At 50.9% G+C, this 24,229-nt stretch overlaps 3 protein-coding genes across 6 annotated transcripts in view; all 3 read left to right on the forward strand.

Moving 5' to 3' along the window:
- RHOA (ras homolog family member A) overlaps positions 1-1,447 on the forward strand; it is a 57,612-nt gene extending 56,165 nt beyond the window's left edge. For all 3 annotated transcript variants that reach the window (XM_070050832.2, XM_008260649.5, XM_002713428.6), the window contains one exon: positions 233-1,447. In XM_070050832.2, coding sequence (XP_069906933.1) covers positions 233-406 — 174 coding nt within the window. In that variant the 3' untranslated portion in view covers positions 407-1,447. The remainder of the gene's footprint in view (positions 1-232) is intronic.
- A 786-nt stretch (positions 1,448-2,233) lies between these two features.
- GPX1 (glutathione peroxidase 1) lies at positions 2,234-3,241 on the forward strand. Its single transcript, NM_001085444.1, is given in 2 exon segments — positions 2,234-2,493; positions 2,743-3,241. Coding segments are annotated over 2 exon segments (603 nt in total). The 5' UTR covers positions 2,234-2,250; the 3' UTR covers positions 3,103-3,241.
- Positions 3,242-10,865: 7,624 nt separating this feature from the next.
- Positions 10,866-24,229, forward strand: part of USP4 (ubiquitin specific peptidase 4) — a 47,868-nt gene continuing 34,504 nt past the window's right edge. For both annotated transcript variants that reach the window (XM_051851635.3, XM_051851636.3), the window contains exons 1-6: positions 10,866-10,981; positions 13,103-13,230; positions 17,535-17,665; positions 20,518-20,644; positions 21,196-21,341; positions 21,468-21,529. In XM_051851635.3, coding sequence (XP_051707595.1) covers positions 10,881-10,981; positions 13,103-13,230; positions 17,535-17,665; positions 20,518-20,644; positions 21,196-21,341; positions 21,468-21,529 — 695 coding nt within the window. In that variant the 5' untranslated portion in view covers positions 10,866-10,880. The remainder of the gene's footprint in view (positions 10,982-13,102; positions 13,231-17,534; positions 17,666-20,517; positions 20,645-21,195; positions 21,342-21,467; positions 21,530-24,229) is intronic.

Below are 24,229 nucleotides of genomic sequence, written 5' to 3' on the forward strand. Positions count from 1 at the left end.
ATTCTTTCCTTAGCTTTCCTCTGACTTCTTCCCTCTTCCTCATTTCTTCCCAAAAAAGCATGTTTAATAAGATTTTATATTGGAAAAGGAGTAGTCACTGCATTTCAGTGTCACAATTTCATAAGATAGTTTAAATTTGGGACTTTGGCAACTTAGAACTTTGAGCTGAATCTCTAACTGCTTACTGTGTGTATTTAGTACTGTTAGCTGACAGCATTCTTCTTTGTTGCAGGAGCCAGTAAAACCTGAAGAGGGCAGAGATATGGCAAACAGGATTGGCGCCTTTGGGTACATGGAGTGTTCAGCAAAGACCAAAGATGGAGTGAGGGAGGTTTTTGAAATGGCCACGAGAGCGGCTCTGCAAGCCAGACGTGGGAAGAAAAAATCCGGGTGCCTTGTCTTGTGAAACCTCGCTGCAAGCACAACCCTCACGCGGTTAATTTTGAAGTGCTGTTTATTAATCTTAGTGTATGATTACTGGCCTTTTTCATTTATCTATAATTTACCTAAGATTACAAATCAGAAGTCATCTTGCTACCAGTATTTAGAAGCCAACCATGATTATTAACGATGTCCAGCCCGTCTGACCAGCCAGGGGCTTCTGACACTGCTCTAACAGCCCTCTCTGCACTCCCACCTGACACACCAGGCGCTAATTCAAGGAATTTCTTAACTTCTTGCTTCTTTCTAGAAAGAGAAACAGTTGGTAACTTTTGTGAATTAGGCTGTAACTACTTTATAACTAACATGTCCTGCCTGTCATCTGTCAGCTGCAAGGAAGCTGAGTTAGCACCTCAGAGCTTGACTCCTTCAAAGATGGCATTCGGCATAGCTCTGGGGTGGGCATCCAGTTTTTTTTTTAAAATGTGCTCAGCCAGAAAGGTCCGAGACGTTGCAGCTGTGGCAGAGTTACAGTTCTGTGGTTTCATGTTAGTTACCTTATAGTTACTGTGTAATTAGTGCCACTTAATGTATGTTACCAAAAATAAATATATCTACCCAGACTAGATGTAGTATTTTTTGTATAATTGGATTTCCTAATACTGATATTTGTCATCCCCACAGAAAGTGTATTGGTTTTTTTAAAAAAAAGAAAGTGTATTTGGAAATAAAGTCAGATGGAAAATTGATTTTTTAAATTCCCGTTTTGTCACTTTCTCTAATAAAAGATGGCCATATCACCCCACCTCAGCCCCACGTATCCCAGTGCCCCTCTCCAGAGCTGGGTTAAGTACGTAGGAATTTGGTTTTCAACTGTGGAAAGTGGCATAGCCTTTCTCCTGGACTGCAGGGTCTGGCTCTGATTCACAGTGCTCTTTCTCCTCACTGCAAGAGGAGCCACCCACCTCAGAGGCGGCACCGGCTTCTCTGCTCTCCACCGACTAGACTTTTACTGTGTGCCAGTTACGTTTTCCAACTACTAATAGAATAAAGGCAGTTTTCCAAACTTGAGTGTCTTGGTGTTTGTGTTGCTCTCTCCAGGGCTGAGGGCAGGAGGATCGAAGGACTCCGCCCTCTCACCCTGGCCCACCCCTCGGGTTCCTTCCCCCCAGAGAACACGGACGTGATTATTCTGTGCCACTTTCAAGTTCACCGTCGGGAGTGGGTGGGAACGCACTCCGGGCGGCTTCTCGGTGCTGGTGAGGGTTCTGGGCGACACCCGAGCCCCAGGCTTTAGGGCATTGTACTGCTCAAAACCTGTGTCAAGGCAGTGCAGCCCTGGGGCCGACTGGGCATTGGCAGACTGGGACCGAATGGGAGCACGCTCTTGGCAGCCTCACCGCGCAGAGCCTGGTGACCTGGGTGGCCCTTGGCGTTCCTGCCCAGCGCCAGGGAGCCCCGCCGCGCAGAGCTGCTGCCCACTGCAGCTTCACCCCGTCTTAACTGCGGGACAGCTGGCGACAGTAGGGCACACGCTGCAAGAGGAACACGGCAGAGGAGAGGGCGCTCTGCTGGACCCCTCTACCAAGGCTCACACCCTAAGGAGCTTTTAGGACAGCTTCCAGGGGGCCCTCGGCGCTGTTACCCAGGCCCGTGTGGTCGGACCTTGGCTTCTGGCCGCACCTTCCCGCCGGTCCCCAGCTGCGGGAGGGGCCGAGACCCTTCGGGGAAGGCGGAGGCCGGATGAGGCGGGACCCTCGGGCCCGGAAAAAGTGCCTGCGCCACGTGACCCTGCCGCCGACCAGTTAAAAGGAGGCGCTGCCGAACACCCCAGCTCCGCGCTTCGGAAGCTCCGCTTTGTCTCACACCATGTGTGCGGCTCGTATGGCGGCGGCTGCCCAGTCTGTGTACTCCTTCTCAGCGCACCCGCTGGCCGGCGGGGAGCCCGTGAACCTGGGCTCCCTGCGGGGCAAGGTGCTGCTCATTGAGAATGTGGCGTCGCTCTGAGGCACTACGGTCCGGGACTACACCCAGATGAACGAGCTGCAAGAGCGCCTCGGGCCCCGGGGCCTGGTCGTGCTCGGCTTCCCGTGCAACCAGTTTGGGCATCAGGTGCGCGGGGCGGGGGTAGGGGGCGCTGGCGGGGCTGGGGGCGCGCAGCCGCGGTCAGGGGCGCTGGCGGGGCGGGCCCTCGCTCCCTTCCCTTCCCCAGCGCGTCACGACTGGAATGCAGGCGCACACCGGGGTTGGGCTCCGAAGGCCACTTCCTGGTGACTCATCAAAACCTCCTTGTTTGCGGTTTGAAGTTTCCATGCCCTCCCTCCCGCGGCCGCGGGTCCTAGCTGCCCTTCTCTCCTACAGGAGAACGCCAAGAATGAGGAGATTCTGAATTCCCTCAAGTATGTCCGGCCTGGAGGCGGGTTCGAGCCCAACTTCATGCTCTTCCAGAAGTGCGAGGTGAACGGCGCCAAGGCGCACCCGCTCTTCGCCTTCCTGCGGGAGGCCCTGCCGGCGCCCAGCGACGACCCCACTGCGCTCATGACCGACCCCAAGTTCATCACCTGGTCCCCGGTGTGCCGTAACGACGTTTCCTGGAACTTCGAGAAGTTCCTGGTGGGCCCCGATGGCGTCCCGGTGCGCAGGTACAGCCGCCGCTTCCCCACCATCGACATCGAGCCCGACATCCAAGCCCTGCTGTCCAAGGGGTCTGGCGGTGCCTAGGGCGCCCCCTACCCTGGCTGCTTGCCAGTGGCCTGCTGCTCTCTGGGGGTTTCATCCATGAGGGCGTTCCCCCGAAAACAAATGGAGGAACGCCTGATGTCCGGGAAACCCCCAGGTGGGCGCTGGTCCTGTCCATCCCTGCCTCTCCTCTGCCAGCCTGAGGCGAGCTTCTTCGCTAATAAAATGCTGAGTTCCAGTACACCTGCACTGTGTTCTGTGTCAGTGTCTGCTTGGGGACACATTTCCTATTAGCATTGGGTCTTATTTCTGCTAGGTCATGCAACAGGGCCACCCAGAGGCCCAGCCGCAACAGAAAACCCTTACTCGGAAAGAGGAAGGCCCATGGCTTGGCCCGCCTGCCTGTCCTGGTAGAGGGGCCATTCCTTTGTTTCCTGGACACTGAGAGATGACCACCACAAACTCAGGTCCCCACTCGCTTCAGTCTGGCCTCTCTAAGTGTTAGGCCACACAAGCCCCTTGTACACAGTTGGAAGCTCATGTGATCTAGTTGGCCAGATCTTTCCATTTTGGGACCCAGTGCTTGAACCTGTTCAGGGCCAGTGCTGTGGCGTAGCAGGCTGAGCCTCCGCCTGCAGCACCAGCATGTCCCATATGGGCACCGGTTCATGTCCCAGCTGTTTCTCTTCAGATCCAGCTCTCTGCTCAAGGCCTGGGGAAAGCAGTGGAAAATGGCCCAAGTGCTTGGGTTCCTGTACCCACATCAGAGACCCAGAAAAGGCTCCTGGCTTCAGATCAGCCCAGCTCTGGCCGTTGGGGAGTGAACCAGTGGATGGAACTATTTCTCTTCCCCCACGCTGTGTCGTTACAAGGTGGGATGTTCTAACAAAAACTGGAAGCCACTAAAAGTAAACATGTGTGGGTTGTTGGTTGAACATTAAAGAAACCTTTGGTACCAGAGGGCATCAGATGCTGGGCAGCTGGCGCCAGCAATTGAAGTCAAGCAGGAATAGGTGTTGATTGCTGATTGGCTAAATGCATGCTCACCATGCCTGCACGATTAACTTCTAATAACAGAATTTGGTTTTATCTTTAAACAACCCTCCCCTCCACCCCCATCACACTGCAACTGGCTGCTGTTTTCTCTGTGAGAAAGGCAGTAGCCAGCAGGCTAATGGCTGTGTTTTAATGGGTGCACCCCGCAACAGTATAACTCTGCCTCTCATAAAAACAAAAGCCTGCTCTGAGGCATCCTTACTGTGGCTGCCTCATGTACCAGTGAGAAGGGTGCAGTTTAACTGGCCCCCCTGACTCGTGCCTAGCACCTGAGTGTGATGACTCGCTCAGGCCCGATAGCAGGGCCTATCTCCGAGCCCAGCTGCTGCTCCTCAGGTCCAGCCCCTTCATCGGTAGACCTTGCTGCAAGTAATCTTTAAAGACAGACCTGGAGCCATTTCTTGTCAATGCAGGGGCCTCTGCTGGGTCTGGGTGCAGGGTTGCTGGAGCAGATAGGGACCCAGAGACAGGTTGGCAGTGTCTCCTGGTCCAGAATGTACACCAGTTTTTGGTATCCCAACATTTGTGCTCCGGTTGGCTCAAGGCCCTTCCCATGTCTGAGCCAACTCTCAACTTTTCCTCTGGCAGAAAGTAGGGATCTTTGTTACTATCTCCCGCCTGCTCTCCCCGCCCCCCACCGCCACCATAGTCCGTGTGCCTTCAGATCACTGCAGGGTGAATGACCCTCTGCACCTGCCCTGGCCAGGCACCCAAGGACTTGGGCCATCTTCTGCTTCCCCAGGCCATAGCAGAGAGCTGGATCAGAAGTGGAGCAGCCAGCACCGCAAGTGACAGCTTTACCTGCTATACCACAGCACCAGCCACTAAATAAATCTTTTTAAAAGATATCTCTTCCCAGCCCTGGCCATTGCAGCCATCTGGGAAGTGAACCAATGGATGGAAGCTCACTCTGTGTCCTTGTCTCTTGAATTCTGCCTTTCAAATAAGTAGATTATCTTTAAAAAACAAAAAGATGCCTCTTGGAATATTTACATCCCATATTGCAGTGCCTTGATTCAAGTCCCACTTTGCTCTTAATTCCAGCTTCCTGTTCATGCATACCTTGGGAGAAGGCAGGAAACAGTTTAAGTAGTTGAATCCCTGCCGCTCACTTAGGGGACCTGAATTGAGTTTCTGGCCCCTGACTTCAACCCCAGCCATTATAAGTATTTTGGGCATAAATCAGTGACTGGGAATTGTCTTTGACCATGTCTCTCTGCCTCTCAAATTTTAAAAAAGTAAAGCTATGTTGCAAGGAATATGCAGATGGAGATATCTGGGGCAGGTGGTTACAGGAGGCTCAGGAGAGGAGTGTGGGTTTAAAAGCAAAGGTCTGGCTAAGGAGACAGTGGCCAGTGGGGAGGATGAGGCCCCCTGTGGAAAGCAGCCACATACAGATCAGAGGACCAAGGCCTGAGGTTTATGGATTCAGAATCCTTGGTCGGGGGCCGGGGGCAGAGAGAGGCAGGTAGGGAGTAACAGGATGGAGTCAAGGAGTCGAGGGAAAGGGCTTTTCGTAAAGAACCATCAGCTGGCAGGGTGGGCCTTTACCCTAGTTACTACAGCCCACACTGAACTTCCAGTCCCTGCCCCACCGCCTGCTTCCTGCTAATGCACACCCAGGAGACAGTGGTGATGGCTCAAGCAATTGGGTTCCTGCCACTCATCTGGGCACTTGGGGAGGGAACCATCAGATAAGGTACCTCTCTCCCGCGCTGGCTCGCTCTCTGCCCCTCATATACATTTTTTGAAAGTTAGAAAAAGGACTAGGATAAGGGCTGTGACCTGAGCACTGCTCGGCAAGTGCAGTCTCAGGGCTGTAGCCGGAAGGGAAGGAGAAGCCAGGCGTGTGGGATGGAGCGGGTCCGGTTCTGGGAACTGAATGCGCAGTGCCTGACAACCACTTGTGAAAGTGTGTGTGAGCCCTGGTCCATCTCCACAGGGGCTACCCTGGAGAACCCTGGGGGACCTAGGAAGCGACTCAGTGACCTATCAGCTGGATCTCCCAATCCAACTCGCACCCCCTAGGTGCCTGGGCCACACTGGTTAGGCTACAGGGGCTTTCCAAACTGCAACCTCTTCGCCTCGGGCTGCCTGGTGACTCACCCCTGCCCGCCCACTCTTTCCCCCTCTGTTTATGTCTTGGGTTGCCAGGGAAGGGAACTTCTGGCGGCCAATGTGGCTGGTCCCGCCTGGGGAACATTGCTCTTCAGATCAAAGGGCCTGTCTCCCTCAACCCAAAGTTCTTCAGGAACAGCGGCGTAGGGCCAGCTAAGACTTCCACAGTGTCCCTGCTAAGAACCTGGACATCGTTCTCCAACACAGATGCCGACGCAGACACCCCACCCCCATCCCATTGTTCTCAGTCAACTGTGTCACTGCTACTACCCTGCACCCACCCCACCCCATTGTGAATCAGCAGTGCCAAGAACAAGTAAGAGAGAAGTCACACTCAGCCCGCCAGGGATCCTGGCCTGGGGCAGAAATGGCTGCCGGGCATCGTTTAGGCCACAGACCTTCTGGGAAGGGGATGGGCTTCCCTGTTACTCAACTAGGCTGAAAATCTTCCATTTTCACAGTTCTTGCAGAAATGCTTTTTGTTTGTTTTTCTTTTAAACATTACATGTGATCAAATTAGGTCAGGCACATCTTGCACAATTAGCCCTTGAACCAAATGACTTCCTTTTAGAAGGGTCTCAGTGTAGTTCCACAAAGAATGTTCATTTATTATTATTTTTTAGATTTATTTATTTATTTGAAAGGCAGATTTACAGAAAGGGAGAGGCAGAGGCAGAGGCAGAGAGAGAGATATCTTCTATCCCTGGTTCACTCCCCAGATGGCTGCAATGGCAGGACTTGGGCTGATCCAAAGCCAGGAGCCAGGAGCTTCTTCCAGGTCTCCCACGCAGGTGCAGGGGCCCAAGGACTTGGGCCATCTGCTGCTGCTGTCCCAGGCATGTTAGTAGGGAGCTGGGTCAGAAATGGAGCAGGCGGCACTTTGATATGGGATGCTGGTGGCTTCACCCGCGGAGCCACAGGGCTGACTCCCATCCTTCAGCTGTGATCTTCGCATCAGCTTCCTGCTGATGTACTCCAGGAGGCAGCAGATGATGGCTCAAGTCCATGGGTCCACATGGGCTGCAGGACTTGCCCAGCCCTGATTGTGGTGGGCATTTGGGGAGTGAACCAGTTAATGGAAGGACTCTCTGTCTCTCCCACTCTCTGTAAGTTGACCTCTCAAATAAATAAATAAATCTTAAAAAAGACACGCCTACTGAGAATTTGTTCTGTGCAAAGGACACACACACACACACAAATTAACATCTAAAAACTTATTCACAGCTCCGACTTGATGGTAACAGAATCAGAGGAAGAAAAAAAGACACTAGCCACACCTGAGCTTAGGGTGCCACACCCTCCCTGCCCAAACAGGGTTGGCCACCAACAGTGGTGGAACCAGAATGGAATCTGTTCATCAGCATGACTCCCAGTGTAAGTAAAATGATCCCACTTCCTCTCCGTGAGACTCGGGCACCTTCCTCAGTGACCGAATCTTCATATAAAAGGGGAAGATATTTTATTCTTCTAAAGTGTACTTCAACATTTTTTCACAATCCCTTGGGCAAATTAAGGAAGTACAAGGAAGACGTATAATTTTCTCTCCTGCTGCACCTTCTGATTAAGATGTGCGATTCCTGCCTCGTGTCTTCTGACGGCTGCCCAAGTGCGCAGCAAGGGTAACTCAGGAGGGCCACGTCCAGTGAAATAGAGAGAAAGCTGTAGTACCAGCCGAGGCAAAACTGGTGATTTGGAGCCAAAGTTCAAAGTTCACACACCCGGACAGTTAGATCATCCCAGTCCAAAATCAAGCAGCCTGTGACCAGTCAGGCCTGTTCCCTCCAGTCTCCCAGTCCTGCTTTCTCTTCTGTCCTTGCGGCCCAAGCTCTTGTCTCAGTGAGTGACCTACCCAGTTTAGGAGCTGGGGACCCCTCTCCCTCGGGTGCAGCACAGTCATGGGACCAGCATGATCTCTGAGCTGAATCACTCACTCTGTATTTCCTCCCTAGTCACTAGGTCATTCCCACAACAGCAGAAACACACAAGGAGATGCTAGCTACTTCTCAATTAAAAAAAAATGTAAAATCTAAAAATCTAACAAAGCTTAAAGACATTGAAAATTATACATATACACATATACACACACATACATATATAAGAGAGCAAAGAGGAGCTGATACTATGGCCCAGCAGGTTAAGCTGCTGCCTGCATCCACTCTGGGCACCGATTCAAGTCCTGGCTGCTCCACTTCTGATCCAACTCCCTGCTAATGCACCTGGAAAAGCAGAGGAAAATGGCCCAAGTGCTTGGGTCCCTCCACTCACATAGGAGACCCTGATGAAGCTCCTGGTTTCTGGCTTCTGCCTGATCCAGCTCCTGGGAGGTTGTGGCCATTTAGGGAGTGAACCAGTGGAAGGAAGATCTCTTTCCCTCTCCCCCTCTCTCTGTAACTCTGTCTTTCAAACAAATAAATAACAGTTTTTTTTTTTAAAGAGTTAAGAGAAAAGCAGAGGCAGTGCTGGCCGCAACAATAAATCTTCTAAAAAGAGAGAGAGAGAGAAAAAGAGAGAGCACGCAGAAAAAGGACTCACTTGAAGGTGAAATGTGGCCAGAGCAGTCATTTCTTTCATTTATTTGAAAGTCAGAATGAGAAACACACACACACAAATATGGATTTTCCACCTGCTGGTTCACTCCCCCAAATTCCTGTAACAGCTGGGGCTCAATTCTAGGTTCTCTGATAAGAGACGTGGGCTCCCCAAGCAGCAGCTTAGCCTGCTGCACCCCAACATGCACCCCGATGATCTCAATACAGTTCACTTTATTTCTTGCATAATTGAACTGCTGGCACTGATAACCTTAATTTTTTAGGAAGTACTAATAATTTGACAGCCATTTCATATCCTTGAAAAGTTTCAACTTAAAAATCTTTACCAATTTTTTTGTTTTTATAATTAGGTTTTGTCTGCCTTCCTAGGGGTGTGGAGGACTTGTCCTGCTTCTTTAAGACGGCCTTGAACAGCAGAGGACAAATGGCCAAAAAAAGAAAAGGGAACCAGACACCCCACAGCGTTGATTCTGAAAGCGAAGTCAGAACCAACCTTCGTTTCCCGAAACGAACATGACTACCGTGCAATAACATTTTTAACAGTTCTAAAGAGAGCGGTTTCACAGAAGAGGATGCAGCCGGGTGGGCTCCCCAGTGCCGAATCATCTGTGGTTCTGACTCTCGCCTGCAGGGGATTCGACAAGGTGATCTCACGCCATTTGAATTTCCCACTTACTTTCCCTGGCCATCTACCCCTGCTATCAGATGGTGGGTGATGGACGTCCCAGGCAGAGCAAATTAACCTCACAAGTCAAAACCCAACATCCAAGCAGTCCGTGTGTTTAGACGACCTACCGCGCCCTCACTAGGCCGGCTCCTCTTCCCATGGCTCCTCCCTCACAGCACCCTCCCCAGAGGTCCCCGAGGGCCTCCCGGGGTGCACCACTGCCGGTGCGGGTGCGAAGCCCCTCGGCCATTCCCTCTGCTGCACACCTCCTCCAACAGGTGGGGCGTGGGGCTCCCCCAGCCTTCCTTAGAAATGCAGGACCAGCTTAGCCTGCCCACGCCCACTCTGATACTGTCCTGCTGTTCCAGAAGTTCTCAGCCTGCCCTCCTGTAACATGCGGGTGCAGCTCTCTGCTTCCAACACTTCCTTCAAGATCCCACTCATCCTGCTGAAAGTCAAGGCTGGGCTTGCGCCTGGCACTCCTACAGCCTGGGGTTCACACCCCGTAATGGCATTTGCCAAACACTGGAGCGATGTGCGGACGGTCTGTTCTCCACTAGATTCTACGAGGGCAGGAACTGCTGGGCAAGCGAACGGCCAGTGCCTGGCCTCCTTGCTCTGGGTTCACTTCTCCCTCCGGGAAGACGGTGTTTTTCTGTGCGCGGGATCGAGTGTTTGGAACAGATGCCGGCGCACCTAACCAGGAGACCGCATCTGGAGCTCCCTTCTTCCCCAGCTGCTATCGCCCCTCCGTGGCTGCTGGCCTCGCCGACAAGGCCCAGTGGCCCAGCGCACAGCGCTGCGGGGCCCTGGCCACCGGCCAAGAGATTCCGCCGTCCAATGAGGGCACAGTGCACGCACGGTCGGTCCCGAGGAGTCGGTGCACCTGGCGCTCCCAAGCCCCCCGGAGGGATCTCGGGGCAGGAACACAGGTTTGGGCCGCTGAGGTCCCCAGCTGAAAGCGGAAATGGTGCGAGTGAGAACGAGAAAACTTAGTTCCAGGGTTTCTTGAACCGGGCCTGCCTTTGTTTAGGAAAAAGATAACGCCTTAGGCTAGGATGGGGTGCCCGAGAGGTCGTGGGGTGTTCCTTCAGGTCATCGGGCTGGACAGCGCCTCGGAGGCCAAGCGGGCGCCACTCTGAGCAGAGGAAGGCGTGCCTGACGGGCACCAGGCGGGCAGCTCGTGATAGGTGTGGCAGGTAGCGCAGGAGGAAGTGGCAGCCTCGGTTGACCCCACCCCACCCCCGCTCCACTGCGCATGCGTGGGAGGGGTGCGTGGGGGCGGGGAGAACCTGGGCGAGGGCGCGGCGCAAGGTGGGGCTGACGCGCGCACACGGGCGTGCGTGCGTGCGTGCGTGCGTGGGCGCGGCCCATAGCGCGGCGTGCGTGGGGCGGATGTCCGGGCCGGCTGGGCCGGGGCCGCGGACGAGATGGCGGAAGGCGGAGGTTGCCGTGAGAGACCGGATGCGGAGACCCAGAAGTCCGAGCTCGGGGCCCTCATGAGGACCACGCTCCAAAGGGGGGCGCAGTGGTGAGCAGCGGCCCCTCCCTTCCCCGGCGTAGAACTGGGGGCCGGGGCGCTGATCTTAAGGGCAGGCTCCCTTTTCTCGACTTGGATAGGAGTCGGGCGGGGGCGGTGTCCGATGACCCTCAAAGAGTGTCCTGACACCCGCCCTTGGGGAGTGAAACCCCAGGGTCAACTCGGGGAAAACGCAGGTGGGACTGGAGGTGGTCCCGGCCGGTTCGGAGTCCCAGGGGGCGGGTCCGGCGGCTATCCGCGCTGCAGGGTTTAGAGAAGGGGAATGCTCCTCAGGGGTGTGGTGCGAGCCCTTGCCACCAAGTTCTCACCTTGTGACCTTGGGCCGAGGTGTCCAGCCCTCGCAGACCCTAATGCCTTACTGTTGAAACCCACCGGCTCAGTGGGTTGAGGCGAAGATCAGAAGTAGGTACTTTGTAGCTTGTAAACTGCCAAGAAGATTTCAAGGGCAGACGTTAATCAAATGCCTGGAACCCCAGATTATTTTGGTATCAAATGTAAAAAATAACTGTGGCAGCAGAGCCTCCAGGCGGGAGAGGAGGGTGGCCCAGATCCCGGAGCTCCACAGAATGAAAAGTGCAAGGTTTAGAAGAGCCAGGCTGAGATAGGCGGGGATTAGACCAGGGGACTTCGTAGAGCTCAAAGAAACGTTGCATTGTTTTCAGATTTCATTTTTTCATGAATTGCTTGTTTGATGCACCCTCATACTGTCCACCAGGAGAGTGAGTCCTAGGTGGTGTTACTTGTGGGAGTAAAACACTAGGCTTTGCCTTGTGTATCACTGAGCGCTGTCTGTCTTTATCAGACCAGCAGAGAAGGGGAAACATTGGAAACAGGAGGAGTTCTGATAGGGGTTTAAAAAAAAATAACATTGTGTGACCTGTGGAGTGACAGAGGGAGAGATAGATAGGGAGAGATGGCTTCCGTTCATCATTCCCCAGATGGTTGCATCCTCTGGGACTGCTCCAGGCTGAAGGTAGGAGTGCGGAACTCCACTGGGGGCTCTGACAAGTGTGGCAGGGACCCAGCACCTGGGCCATCTGCTGCTGCCTTCCTAGGAAGGTGAGCAGAGTAGCCGGGCTGGAATTGGTGCTGTCGTGTGGGATGCCAGCGTCACAAGTGGCAGCGTAGCCTGCTGTGCCTCAGCGCTGGCCTCACCAGTATAGTTGTGGTACTTCGCTGTCCCCCGGGGTTTTCTCCCTCCTGTCTGAATTTAAAGCAGCCTAGTGATGTGCTTAAAATAGGATGAGATTGGCTTGTAGTAATTAAGCATAAAAAGTATTGAGTGTCAAACACAACTTAATGCTTTTTGACAAGGTGACCTGACCTAGACACTGGTATAAGTGTGTGTGGCTGGGTACACACATGCGCTGTACATTTAGGGATATCTAACATGATCCTCAAAGGGAAACTGGAGTGGTAGTATTCCACTTATAGAAAGAAAGAAACTAGTTTAATGCTGTTCATGTTGAGCAAAGCAGAATAACCAGACTGCCTGCCTGGACACAGGCCTTTATCAAGATCACTGTCAAATTAATAACTTGTTTAATAGCAGGCGTGATTTTATGCATAGAAAGACTCCATTTACATAACCATTTTGAAGCTGATTTTTTCCTCCGTTTTATTTATTCTGTTTTTAAGAGTTGTTTCACTTAATGGATGCTTGCCCAGGGCCAGGCCCTTTGGTACCATTTTTTTTTTTTTTAGTGGGAATTACTTGTTCCCTATGTTTAAGGCTATAAAAAAATATTAAGGGAGGGGCCAGCATTGTGGCACAGTGGGTTCATCTGCCGCCTGCAGTGCCAGCATTCCATATCAGAGTACTGGTTTGAGTCTTAGCTGCTTCGCTTCTGATCTAGCTCCCTGCTAATGTACTTGGGGTAGCAGCAGAAGATGGTCCTAGTACTTGGGAGACTTGGCTAGAGTGCCAGACTCCTAGCTGTGGCCTGACTAGCCCCAAATATAGAGGCCATTTGGTGAGTGAGCCACCCTCTCTATCACTCTGCCTTTCAAATGAATAAAATAAAACTTAAAAAATAAAAAAAGGTATAAGAAAGCAGCTGCAAAAACTTACAACCCTAGCTTTTCTGCTTCTTCAAATTTTTGTCTCTCTAGGTATCTCATTGACAGTCGGTGGTTCAAGCAGTGGAAGAAGTATGTGGGCTTCGACAGCTGGGATATGTATAATGTGGGTGAGCATAACCTGTTTCCTGGCCCGATAGACAACTCTGGACTCTTTTCAGGTACAGTACCTTTTCTAGCTAAATGTTCACCTGGGCGGTGGCCTGAAACCACATGTATGTGTAATGTGGACATTGTGAGCCTTTCTCGGTTTAAGGAGACGTAAACAAGTGTCCTCAGTTGGCATCTGTCGCCTAAGGCTTTGCAGACCTGTAGGGTGAAGTTAAGCAGCTTTTTTACCTAAATAACTGCATCTAGCAATAGCATCCTTCCAATGTTTTAAATCCCTGTCTCTCTCTTTCCCTGCAAATGTGTTCTCAGATTAGTATTTGGGATGGTAAGAAGTAAAGTATCGTTTTTAAACTGCATCTGAAATTTGGGAAGCAGAATTTTTTGTTACCTTCTCAGTGGAACAAGTTGTAGACGTGTCAGTGAACATCCAGCATGACTGTGAGGACAGTGTTTGTCATAGAAGTGGTGTGAGGAAAGGTGGGAGGTCAGTAAACAGAGTTTCCCCTGTTTCCCAGAGGAAACTGTGGCCAGAGGTGTGTGATCCGACAGAGGGTGGCTAGTACCCACAGACGCACTGAGGTGACAGGTTGGTTTCTCCCAGGTCTGGCTCTGCCTGACTTGACTTCCTGTAGGATAGAGGTGATCTGTAGCCTGGCTCCAGAGTCAGGGCAGCAGTGCCATCATTCGAGTAAGAATTGGCTCCTACCTTACGTAGACATTTAATCCCCGGAATTATAAATTGGTGGTGCTGAAGGGGTGGAAGAGTGATGGCTTGATGGGCGGTCATTAGGTCACTAGGGCTGTGATCTTGGAAGGGAATTGTCCCAAGAGGGTTGGCTGTAAAGGCTGAGTTAGGCGCTGAATCTCTGCTTGCTGGCTCGCTATGTAATCCGTCCTCTGCATGTGTTCTGTCATCCACTCTCACCACCAGACATAAGAGCAGTGGGGCTGCCCGACTTTCCACCGGAAGCTTCCAGAACTGTGAGCTGGAATTAAACTTCCTTCCGTAATAAGCAGCCTGTGTGAGGTATTTAGTTGTAGTAACAAACAGCTGACTGATACAAATAGGAAGGCAGACGAGGCATGAGATTTGAGCCACACAGCTAATATTAACCTTGATATATAATTTTTTATTTGAAAGAGTTAGAGGGAGAGAGAGAGAGAGATAGAGATCTTCCATCTGCTGGTTTACTCCCTAGATGGCTGCAACAGCCAGGGCTGGGCCAGGCCGAAGCTAGGAGCCTGGAACTTCTTCCAGGTCTCCCACATTGGTGTAGGAGCCCCAGGAATTGGGCCATCCTCTGCTTCTTTCCCAGTTGCATTAGCAGGGAGCTGGATCAGAAGTGGAGTTGCTATGTCTAGAACTGATGCCCATATGAGATGCCAGCTTTGCAGATGGCAGTTTTACCCCCCCTACCACAATGCCGGACCCAACCTTGATATTTTTAAAATTGAGCAATGCTTCAGTTCAGTCCTTGTTTTAGAAGAGGCCTAAATGATGTAAACAGTGTCATTTGCTTTGTTTCCTGGTAGAGATCAGAGGGTAGCCCTATACCATGAAGTTGCCCCAAGGATTTACATAGCACTGTGTTCACATTTGGGCTTTTCCCCGTTTTATTTTTTTATTTTTAAAGATTTATATATTTGAAAGACAGAATTAGATAGAGGGGCTAGGGCCAGGTGCTGTGGCATAACAAGTAAAGCCACTGCCTGCCTGCAGTGCCAGCATCCCATATGGGCGTCGGTTCAAGGCCCAGCTGCTCCACTTCTAATCCAGCTCCCTGCTAATGTACCTGGGAAAGCAGTGGAAGATGGCCTCTGCGCCCATGTGGGAGACCTGGAAGAAGCTCCAGGCTCCTGGCCTTGAACTGGCGCAGCTCCAACCATTGTAACCATCTAGGGAGTAAACCAGCAGATGGAAGACCTCTCTCTCTGTCTGCCTCTCTGCCTCTGCCTCTCTGTAACTACCTTTCAAATTTTAAAAAAAAAAAAAAAAAAAAAAAATTATAGAAAGGGAGAGACAGAGAGAGAGAAAGATCTTCTATCCGCTGGTTCACTCCCTAGGTGGCCACAACAGCCAGGTCTGGGCTGGGCCAAAACCAGGAGCCGGAAGCTTTATCCACATCTCTCACTTGGGTGCAGGGGCCCAAGCACTTGGGTCTTCCTATGCTGCTTTCCCAGGCATAGTAGCAGGGAGCTAGATTGGAAGTGGAGTAGCCAGGACAGGACTTGAACTGACACCCACATGGGGTGCTGGCACTGCAGACGGCAGCTTTACCCTCTGTACCACAGCACCGGCCCCTCCCCTTTTAACTTTAAAAGGAGAATTGTTAAGGCTTTTAGTAGTAATAGTGACAAAAACCCTCAACCTAGACAGTAGGTGGTTCTGTACAACCTTCAGCTGAGGGCAGCGGGCTCCTTGTGTAGTTCTGCAGTTTCATGTCACTGAGTTGTCTCATGTCAGGTCCTGGGGCCCCGGCGGTGCAGCAGTGACCAGCTCTGGCAGATGAACTTCCTCACCTTAGTTCCTAGGCATTCAGTCACCTGCCAGGCTCCCTGGCTGCCTTCTGCCTCGAGTCATGACAGTGGCCTGAAAGAGATTGGTGAAAGTGTGAGGAGGAAGAACGTATCCTTACCTAGGTTGTCTGCAAAGCTGTCCTGTTAGTTCTGCCTGTGACCTGTGGTATGGCACACATTAGGCTGTGCTCTCCTCCCCCTGCTTTATATATAGCTCTGTCAAAAAATTTGTAAAGAGTAAATTCTCATTTTAAAAATTTAGTGTGATTTTTTTTCTTCATGTGATTTGGAAAAAAAAAATTATTTATAGGGTCAGTGCTGTGGCGTAGTAGGCTAAGCCTCCTCCATCCCATATGGGTGCCTGTTTGAGTCTCAGTTGCCCCACTTCCAATCTAGCTCCCTGCTAATGTCTGGGAAAGCAGTGGAAGATGGCCCAAGTGCCTGGGCCCCTGCACCCACACGGGAGACCCAGAGGAAGCTCCTGGCTTCTGGCTTTGGATCAGCCCCAGCTCCAGCCATTGTGGCCATCTAGAGAGTGTACCAGCAGACGGAAGACCTCTCTCTCTGTCTCTCCCTCTCTCTGTCTGTAACTCTGCCTATCAAATAAATGAATACAACGTTTTAAAAAAGTTACACCTTTTTTTTAAAAAAAGATTTATTTATTTATTTGAGAGGCAGAATGACAGGGAGAGACAGAGATCTTCTGTTCTCTGGTTCACTCTGTAAATGCCACTGGACTTTTAACATGATGACCTTGGACAAATCCAGTTTTGAGTGAAAATAGTGATTTGTATTGAAAGCTCCAGTTAAAGGTGGATATTTGGCCAAATGATTAACATACCGGTTAAGACCATCCGCCTCCCATATCAGAGTACCTGGATTTGATATCTGGTTCCTGACTCCAGCTTTCTGCTGAAGCAGACGCTGGGAGGCAACAGTAACAATGGAGGCCTTTTTGGGAGTAAACCAGTGGATGGAAGACCTCTCTCTATCTGTAACTCTACCGCTCATGTAAAATTTTTTAAAAAAAGAAAAGAATGACACACTTGGGAAAGTTGTCACTCAGCCCCAGAGGTAAAAAGAACCTTGAAGGACTGATATACTTGGCATTGGTAAGGCAGAAAGCTGTTGGTTCATTTCCTACATTTAAAGATTTCTTTCAAAAAAATATTTACTAATTGATTTCAAAGGCAGAGTGACAAGAGAATGAAAGAGAGACCTTCCGTCTGCAGGTTCTACCTCCCGATGCCCACAGTAGCTGGGATTGGGCTAGGCCAAAGCTGGGAGTCTGGAACTTCATGCAGATTGGCAAGGACTCAGCCACTTGAGCCATCACTGCTGGCTCCCGGATGCACATTGGCAGGATGCTGGATTGGAAGTCGGGTAGCTGGGACCCAGACCAGGCCCTCTGATGAGAGATGTGGGTGTCCCAAGCAGCTTAACCCGCTGTGCCAGAATGCTTCCCCCTTCATAAAGCTTTCCTGGGAAAATGATAGAATGTGGTTTCACTAAGGCTATTATGGTAAATCTTCCTAATTAACAGTTTTCACTGTGAGGTCTGGAAGCACTTTGGAATCCAAATTGGCATTTTTCTCTGTTGTCCTGTGCTGCCTCCAATTATAGAAGAAATATGATTTCCTTCAAATGTTCAGAAAACATGGCTAAGGACAGAGAGCAGTACAAGTCTGCTCTGTGTTACGGCCAGTGACAGACATTTGGAATTTTGCACTTGTTCCTGTAAATACTTCTTTTGTTTCTGAAAAATGCATGAAAATCATTTAAAAATCGTTGGTGGGAGAGGGACAACAGTGAGTTATGTGCTGTTTTCCTTTTTCAGATCCTGAGAGTCAGACCTTGAAAGAACACTTAATTGATGAATTGGACTACGTATTGGTTCCAACTGAGGCCTGGAATAAATTACTAAACTGGTATGGCTGTGTAGAAGGTCAGCAGCCCATTGTGCGAAAAGTGAGTCCATGGGTCGTCACACGTGCTGCGTGGTGTCTGCCGCTGCTCCTGGGGGGACACTGGCTGCTCCTGGTTCCCTAGGAAGACGCGTGCACCAAAGGGGCTGGGAGAAGGGGGTGGCGTCTTGTATTTGTTTCTCTTCTGGGAATTATTGTGAATGATGGTGAGAGAGGCTGCTCGCCCAGGGTAGGACTGCGAATGGGCTCAGGACATCAGAGCTGCCCAGTGCTGTGAGTGCGCCTTCTGGAGGGCTTCCTGAGGAGGTGTTCACTGGGGACACGGGGACATCAGTGCACTGCTCGTTTCCCCGCTGTTAGGAGTCTTTGGCCGCACTGTTGAATAATTAAAAATGCAGGCATTTACTGCCCAGAGAGGATTAACCTGAGGGAAAGGCGGCTTGGGACAGAACCTGGGTTGTTAGTGCCTGTGATAGATGGGACTCGGGAGGACACCACCACCCTGTCTCCCACAGCGCTTGTGCTGCTTACACCAGAGAGAAATCACAGGAGCCCACGTGCCTGCTGATATTTAGGCTCTGGATACATTTTCCGGTTTTTAATTTTTTTAAATAAAACTTTAAAGAAATTATTTGAGAGGCAGAGAGAAAAGAGCAAGAGAGAGAGAGCGCACACTTCCACCTATTGGTTCACTCCCCAAATCCCTGCAGTAGCCACAGGCCAGGGGCTGAAGCTGGGAGCCAGGAACTCAGTCCAGGTTTCCCGTGCGTGTGGCAGGAACCTCATCACTTGAGCCATAACCAGTACCTTCCAGGGTCCATAAAACAGGAAGCTGGATTCAGGAACAGAGCAGGGACTCCAGCTTGAGCTCTCTGAGGCGGGGACAGGTGCCCCACTGGCAGCTTGACGCTGGGGCTGAATACCTGTCCTGTTTCCCATTCTTAACAGAGGAGGAAAAAGCTACAATTCTGAGACCATGCTTCTGATGTCACAGTTCAGGACCAGAACTGCGTTTCTTTCCAGCTTAAAACCTGGAAGCCTGGGAACGAGGAGGAGTCAGAAATGCCAGGCACTAGCAGAAACCCCCTGCTTCCCTCAGTGCTGCCTTGCGAGCGCTCTGCCTAGTGCTGCACCTGTGTTCCCTGAGCCTCCTGCAAGGAGGGTCCATTGATCCTCGCTCAGAGATGAGTGATGACTTCCCTTTTGTGCAGTGTCTGGGCTTACGGGCAGGGTTATTCTTTGTCATTATTTCTGAATTTGTTAATTAACTTTTGAATTTTGTGTCATGACCGTCTCGTGGCTGTACCAGTGCCATGTTGTAGATATGCAAAGTAATTCTCTATAGTAAGAATGTAAAATACATGCCCATGTATTTTGAGGGGAAAGAGTAGAGTTTACTTTTGCCAAGACTTTTTTTTTTTAAAGATTTATTTTATTTATTTGAAGACGGAGTTAAAGAAAGAGGTAGAGACAGAGAGAGAGGTCTTCCATTTGCTGGTTCACTCCCCAGATGGCTGCAAAGGCTGGAGCTGTGTTGATCTGAAGGCAGGAGCCAGGTGCTTCCTCCAGGTCTCCCACACGGGTGCAGGGGCCCAAGGACTTGGGCCATCTTCTACTGCTTTCCCAGGCCATAGCAGGGAGCTGGATTGGAAGTAGAGCAGCCAGATCTCGAACCGGCACCCATATCGGATGCCGGCGCTCCAGGCCAGGGTGTTAACCCACTGTGCCACAGCGCTGGCCCCTTGCAAGTCTTAAATAAGACCTTTCTGGGGCTGATGTTGTGGCGTAGCAGGTAAAGCTACCACCCACAACACTGGTAATCCCATATGGGTGTCAGTTCCAGTCCTGGTGCTTTGCTTCTGACCCATTTCCCTGCCTTTCTCCGTGGGAAAAGCAGCTGAAGATGACCCAAGTGCTTGGGCCCATGCCACCCACGTGGGAGACCCTGATGAAGCTCCTGGCCCCTGGCTTGGGCCTGGCTCATTCCTAGCCATTGAGGCCACTTGGGGTGTGAACCAATGGATGGAAAACCGCTCTTGTCTCCCTCTCTTTCTCTGTAACTCTTTCAAATAAATAAATAAATACAAACAAACAAAAACACAGAAAAGTAAAAAAAAAAACAAGACTTCTCTGTTCAAAGAAGACTTCTTGAGACCTGCCTGGGAGCCCTGGTATCGCGTTAAATCCAGTGAGGAAAGGGTTGTCTCTGGTTCCGTCGAGGTGCCTTTCACTGGCGCTGAAAGTATGGAAGAAAGGTTTTTAATTTATTTGAGAGACATACTTATATATAAAGAGCTCCCACCCAGTGGCCAGAGCTGGTGTAGGGCCAAAGCTGGGAGCCGAGAATGCAATCCAGGTCTCCCACGTCGGTGGCAGGAACCCAATTACTTGAGCTATTGCTGCTCTCTCCCAGGGTCTGCGTTAGCAGGAAGCTGGGGTCAGGAACCAGAACTGAGACTTGCTTGAACCACTATGTTACATGCTACTACCTGGAACGAGATTTTTAGACTCCTGGGGTAGGTGCTGAAGGCTTTAAAACTTTGTACTTCTGGGGGAGATGTTTAGCTTATCAGTTAATGTGCTGATCAAGGTGCCCGTCCTGTCCCCCAACATGGGGGACCGAGCTCCAGGATTCAGTCTTAGTACCAGCCAGGTGACTGTGGGTATTTGGAGAGTGAACCGGTGGGTGGGAGCTCTCTATCTGTTCCCCTTTCCTCTCAGTTGTTTTTTCTGGTCTCTCAAATTTAAAACTAAACAAACAAAAACTACTTCTAGTCTGCTGAGCATTGAAGGAAAGTGATTTCATGAAGTACCTGCTTTTTGCTGTTGATGAAACACGCTGCTTCCTGGACTGCCCTTGCATCCAGTCCCTGCTCCCTCCCCTGCCTGTTCCAGGTTGTGGAGCATGGCCTGTTTGTCAAGCACTGCAAAGTGGAGGTGTATTTGCTGGAACTGAAGCTTTGTGAGAACAGTGACCCCACGAATGTGCTGAGTTGCCATTTCAGCAAGGCAGACACCATTGGTGAGCAGCAGAGCGGGGTCCTGGGGTGTGGGGAGAGACTGCAGGACATTGTGGCGGGTGGAAGGGACGTTGGGGTGCCCTCTTTAGACTTTTGGGCTGTGGCTGCCAGTCCTGACCTAGGAGCCTGTTCCTCAAGCTTGGGAATCAGGTTCTGAAGGACAGCAGGTATGATCTTTGCCCATTTGCCATATGATGATAAAGATTAAGCAACGAAGAGTCAGAGAAGTTAGTAACTTTATTTAGAAACATCTCAGCAAGAAAGTGACAGAGCTGTCTTAACTCCCTCTCTGATCCCCCCCCCCCCCGCCCCCCATTACTCGTGGTGTGTCAGGGAGCCACATCTTCAGAGAAGAGGCTTAGGGGACGTTTCTGGGTGTGTGAGTGCCACAGGAGGTCCCTGGAAGGTCACTGGCCTTAGGAGAGGGCTGACGTCAGTCAGAACTTCTAAAACATAAACATCTGAACAGGAGGTAGCATGAACTTTAGTTTGCCATCACCGCTGTTAGCCTTGTACCTGGAGAGAGCCCTGAGTGACGTTTGTCTGTCTCTAGCGACCATCGAGAAGGAGATGCGGAAGCTATTCAACATCCCGGCGGAGCGTGAGACGCGACTCTGGAACAAATATATGAGCAACACCTATGAACAGCTGAGCAAGCTAGACAACACCGTGCAGGATGCTGGGCTCTACCAGGGCCAGGTAGGAGGTCCAGGCCCAGCCGCGGAAGGCAGCTCTGCCCAGGGTGTGTGCCAGATGCCCCTGGCTGAAGCATGTCAGAGGTGGGATGGTCTGTGCTAGCCTCATTTCCTTTCCCCTTTCCCTCAGGTGCTAGTAATTGAGCCCCAGAATGAAGATGGCACATGGCCCAGGCAGACCCTGCAGTCAAAGTAAGTGAACCTTATCACCCCTGTGGCTGGGCTTACAACTGTAACTGGTTCATTCTTGCCTAAGGCAGGTACTAGTGTTAAGAAAAATTGTTCTGAATCAGGCAAAAAAGAAAACCGTTCTCAGTTTCTAGTCTGGAGCCTGTAATCCTAGATGAAGACCCTGGCCCTTAGCAGTGAACAGCTTGTGGCAGCCTGTCCGTGTCTCAGCATGGCGATGGCGGTGAGCCCCCTCCTTGAGAACAAGGGAAGGGAGAGAAGGGCTCGCACTGGAGGTTGCTGCTCTGTCAGGAAGGGGCTTTGTCTCTGCCGAGCCCTTTTTATTCCCTCCCACTGCAGTTGGAGGCGTGGCGGAACACTGGAGGCCTAATGCAGGGATCACATAGGATTTCGGAGTGATAGTTTCATCCCACCCTACGCCACCCAGTGGTCCATTACTCGCTGTTGCCCTTGGAACTTGCCAGGAAAACTGCTCAACTTCTAACGCGGACTCTAGGCATATCTATCTTAGGACATATTCCTGTGATATGTGGAATTATGCATAGTCTTAGACGGGGAGAAAAACAGATGATGATCCGTTTTCCTGATGATGTAAGCTGGAGAAGGCCGTCTGTGTTACAGCAGACAGAGGGACAGTGCTGGGCTCTGCTCTCTTCCCTCACTCAGGCCTTGGTCTGAGACCTTTATGTAGTGATAGGCTCACATGTAACTTGAGAACTGGGAGAACTCTGTCTCTTGAAACATATTCACAAAGGCACAAAACATTGTGCAGGTTGTTTCAAGGATTTACAGAACCCCTGAAACCCAGAGCTGGACTCCAGTTAAAGAAACCCTAAGGTCAGGGCTTTGACCCAGTGAGTGAGAATCTGCTTGGGAGGCCTGCATCCATATCACAGTGCCTGGGTTCGCGTCTCAGCTCTGCTTCTAATTTCAGCTTCCTGCTAATGCACACCCTGGGAGGCAGCAGAGTCAGCGTGGTGAGACAAGGATTACAGAGGCCATGAGTCAAGGAATGTGAGCAGCCTCTGGAAGTCCTTAAAGCCTTCGTAAAGGAATGCACCTCTGCCAACTCCCCAGTTTTAGCTCAGAGCCATTCCGACTTCTGAGCTCCTGAACTGTAGATAATTTGTGTCACCATGGAATTCTTGATAATTTGTGGCAGCCAACTCCCTTCTTGAAACTGGAAATGCCACACAAGTGAGAGAAAACAAGAACTATGAGGGCCAAGTGTTTAGCCTCGTGATTAGATGCCGGTAAAGACACCCACATGTCACATTGGAATACCGGGGATTGATCCCCAGCGTTGGTTCCTGATTGTGGCTTCTTGCTGAAACAGATCCTGATAGGCAGCAGGCGCTGGCTGAGGTACTTGGGTTCCTGCCACCCATGTGGGAGACCTGGATAGAGTTCTCTGCTCCTGGCTTTAGCCTGGTCCAGCCCCAGTCATGGTGGACATGTGAGGGATGACCAGCGGAGGGGAGCTCACTCTGTCTTTGTCTCTCAAAAGACAAACACATAGATAAAACCGAGGTAACCCCCGGGGAGGCAGAAGGTAGTTGAATTCTAGTCTCTGAGTTGATGACCTTAGAGCAGAAGAGGGCTGGGTGTGCTGACCAGGGAAGACCATTTTAGTTGTGTCTTTTTGACTTCTCAGCATTGCTTTTCCCATCATTGCCACCCCCTGAGGCCTGATATTTCAGTGAAGGGACACACTTTTTGGAAAAGAGCAGAGCCTTATTGAGCTTTCCTGAAAGTTAAGAATCTCCTGGTACGGTGTAGCCAATGGGGAGTGAGCTCAGAGTGGGAATCTTGAGGCAGGTTTCCTTCCCCCCATACACAGTGTCATACATTGTTGTAGGTACTAGGCATCAATAATAAAGAAAATACAATCTCAAGGAATGGAAAACAGATGAATTTAAAAAAATGTGTCCTGTGATTTATTTCTCAGCACTGTAAGATAAAAATCATAGATGAGAATTAGCAAGTCTTGGGCTTGGGGAAGGGGGAGGGGGCAGATTTAAATGGAGTGATGCAGAAGCCCCCTGTGCTGTCTGTTGAATGTGGTCATGAAAGAGGTGAGGGCGTTGGCAGTGAGTGGGGTGCTTATTGGGAATAGTAGCATGGTAAGCAGAAGTGACAGTGCCTGCTGAATCCTGAGGCGGAAGTAGGTCTGGTTGAAAGACCAGCAGGGCGTGGTTGTGGCTGGAGCCAGGAGGATGATAGGAATATGGGCAGGACCAGGCTTGGGAGGTGAGGAGGGAAGCCCCCCTGGTCCTTGTGAGCCAGAGCTGCTAGCTTTGCCTCTAGGGGAGTTGGGAAGGGTGCCATGAATGTAGGAGCAGTGCCATCCTGCTGGGGAACATCTCACAGGGAGCCAGAATGAGAAATTGACAAGAGTAGTGAGCGTAATGGAAAAGGACAGTTGGCAGCCTGAGCTCTTGGAGCAGAATCCATGCTCCTGGCAGTTTAACAGGAATATCCTGAAGAAAAAGAGGAAATGGGTACATAAAACAGGAACAAGAATATGCTTGGAAATAGTTCAGGGGCTGGATGGGCTGAGCAGCAGAATGGAATGAGTTGAATAACTAAAGATAGTGAAAGAGTTGGACTGTCAGAAAGACTTGCAGAAGGCTTCATGAAGGGATAAAGATGTGGGAGATACGATTACGCGATGGAGTATGTCCATATATCAATGTTCATATA

Source organism: Oryctolagus cuniculus, chromosome 10, assembly GCF_051225735.1.
Source record: "Oryctolagus cuniculus isolate XC-2025 breed Fujian yellow rabbit chromosome 10, ASM5122573v1, whole genome shotgun sequence".
Taxonomy (NCBI): Eukaryota; Metazoa; Chordata; class Mammalia; order Lagomorpha; family Leporidae; genus Oryctolagus; species Oryctolagus cuniculus.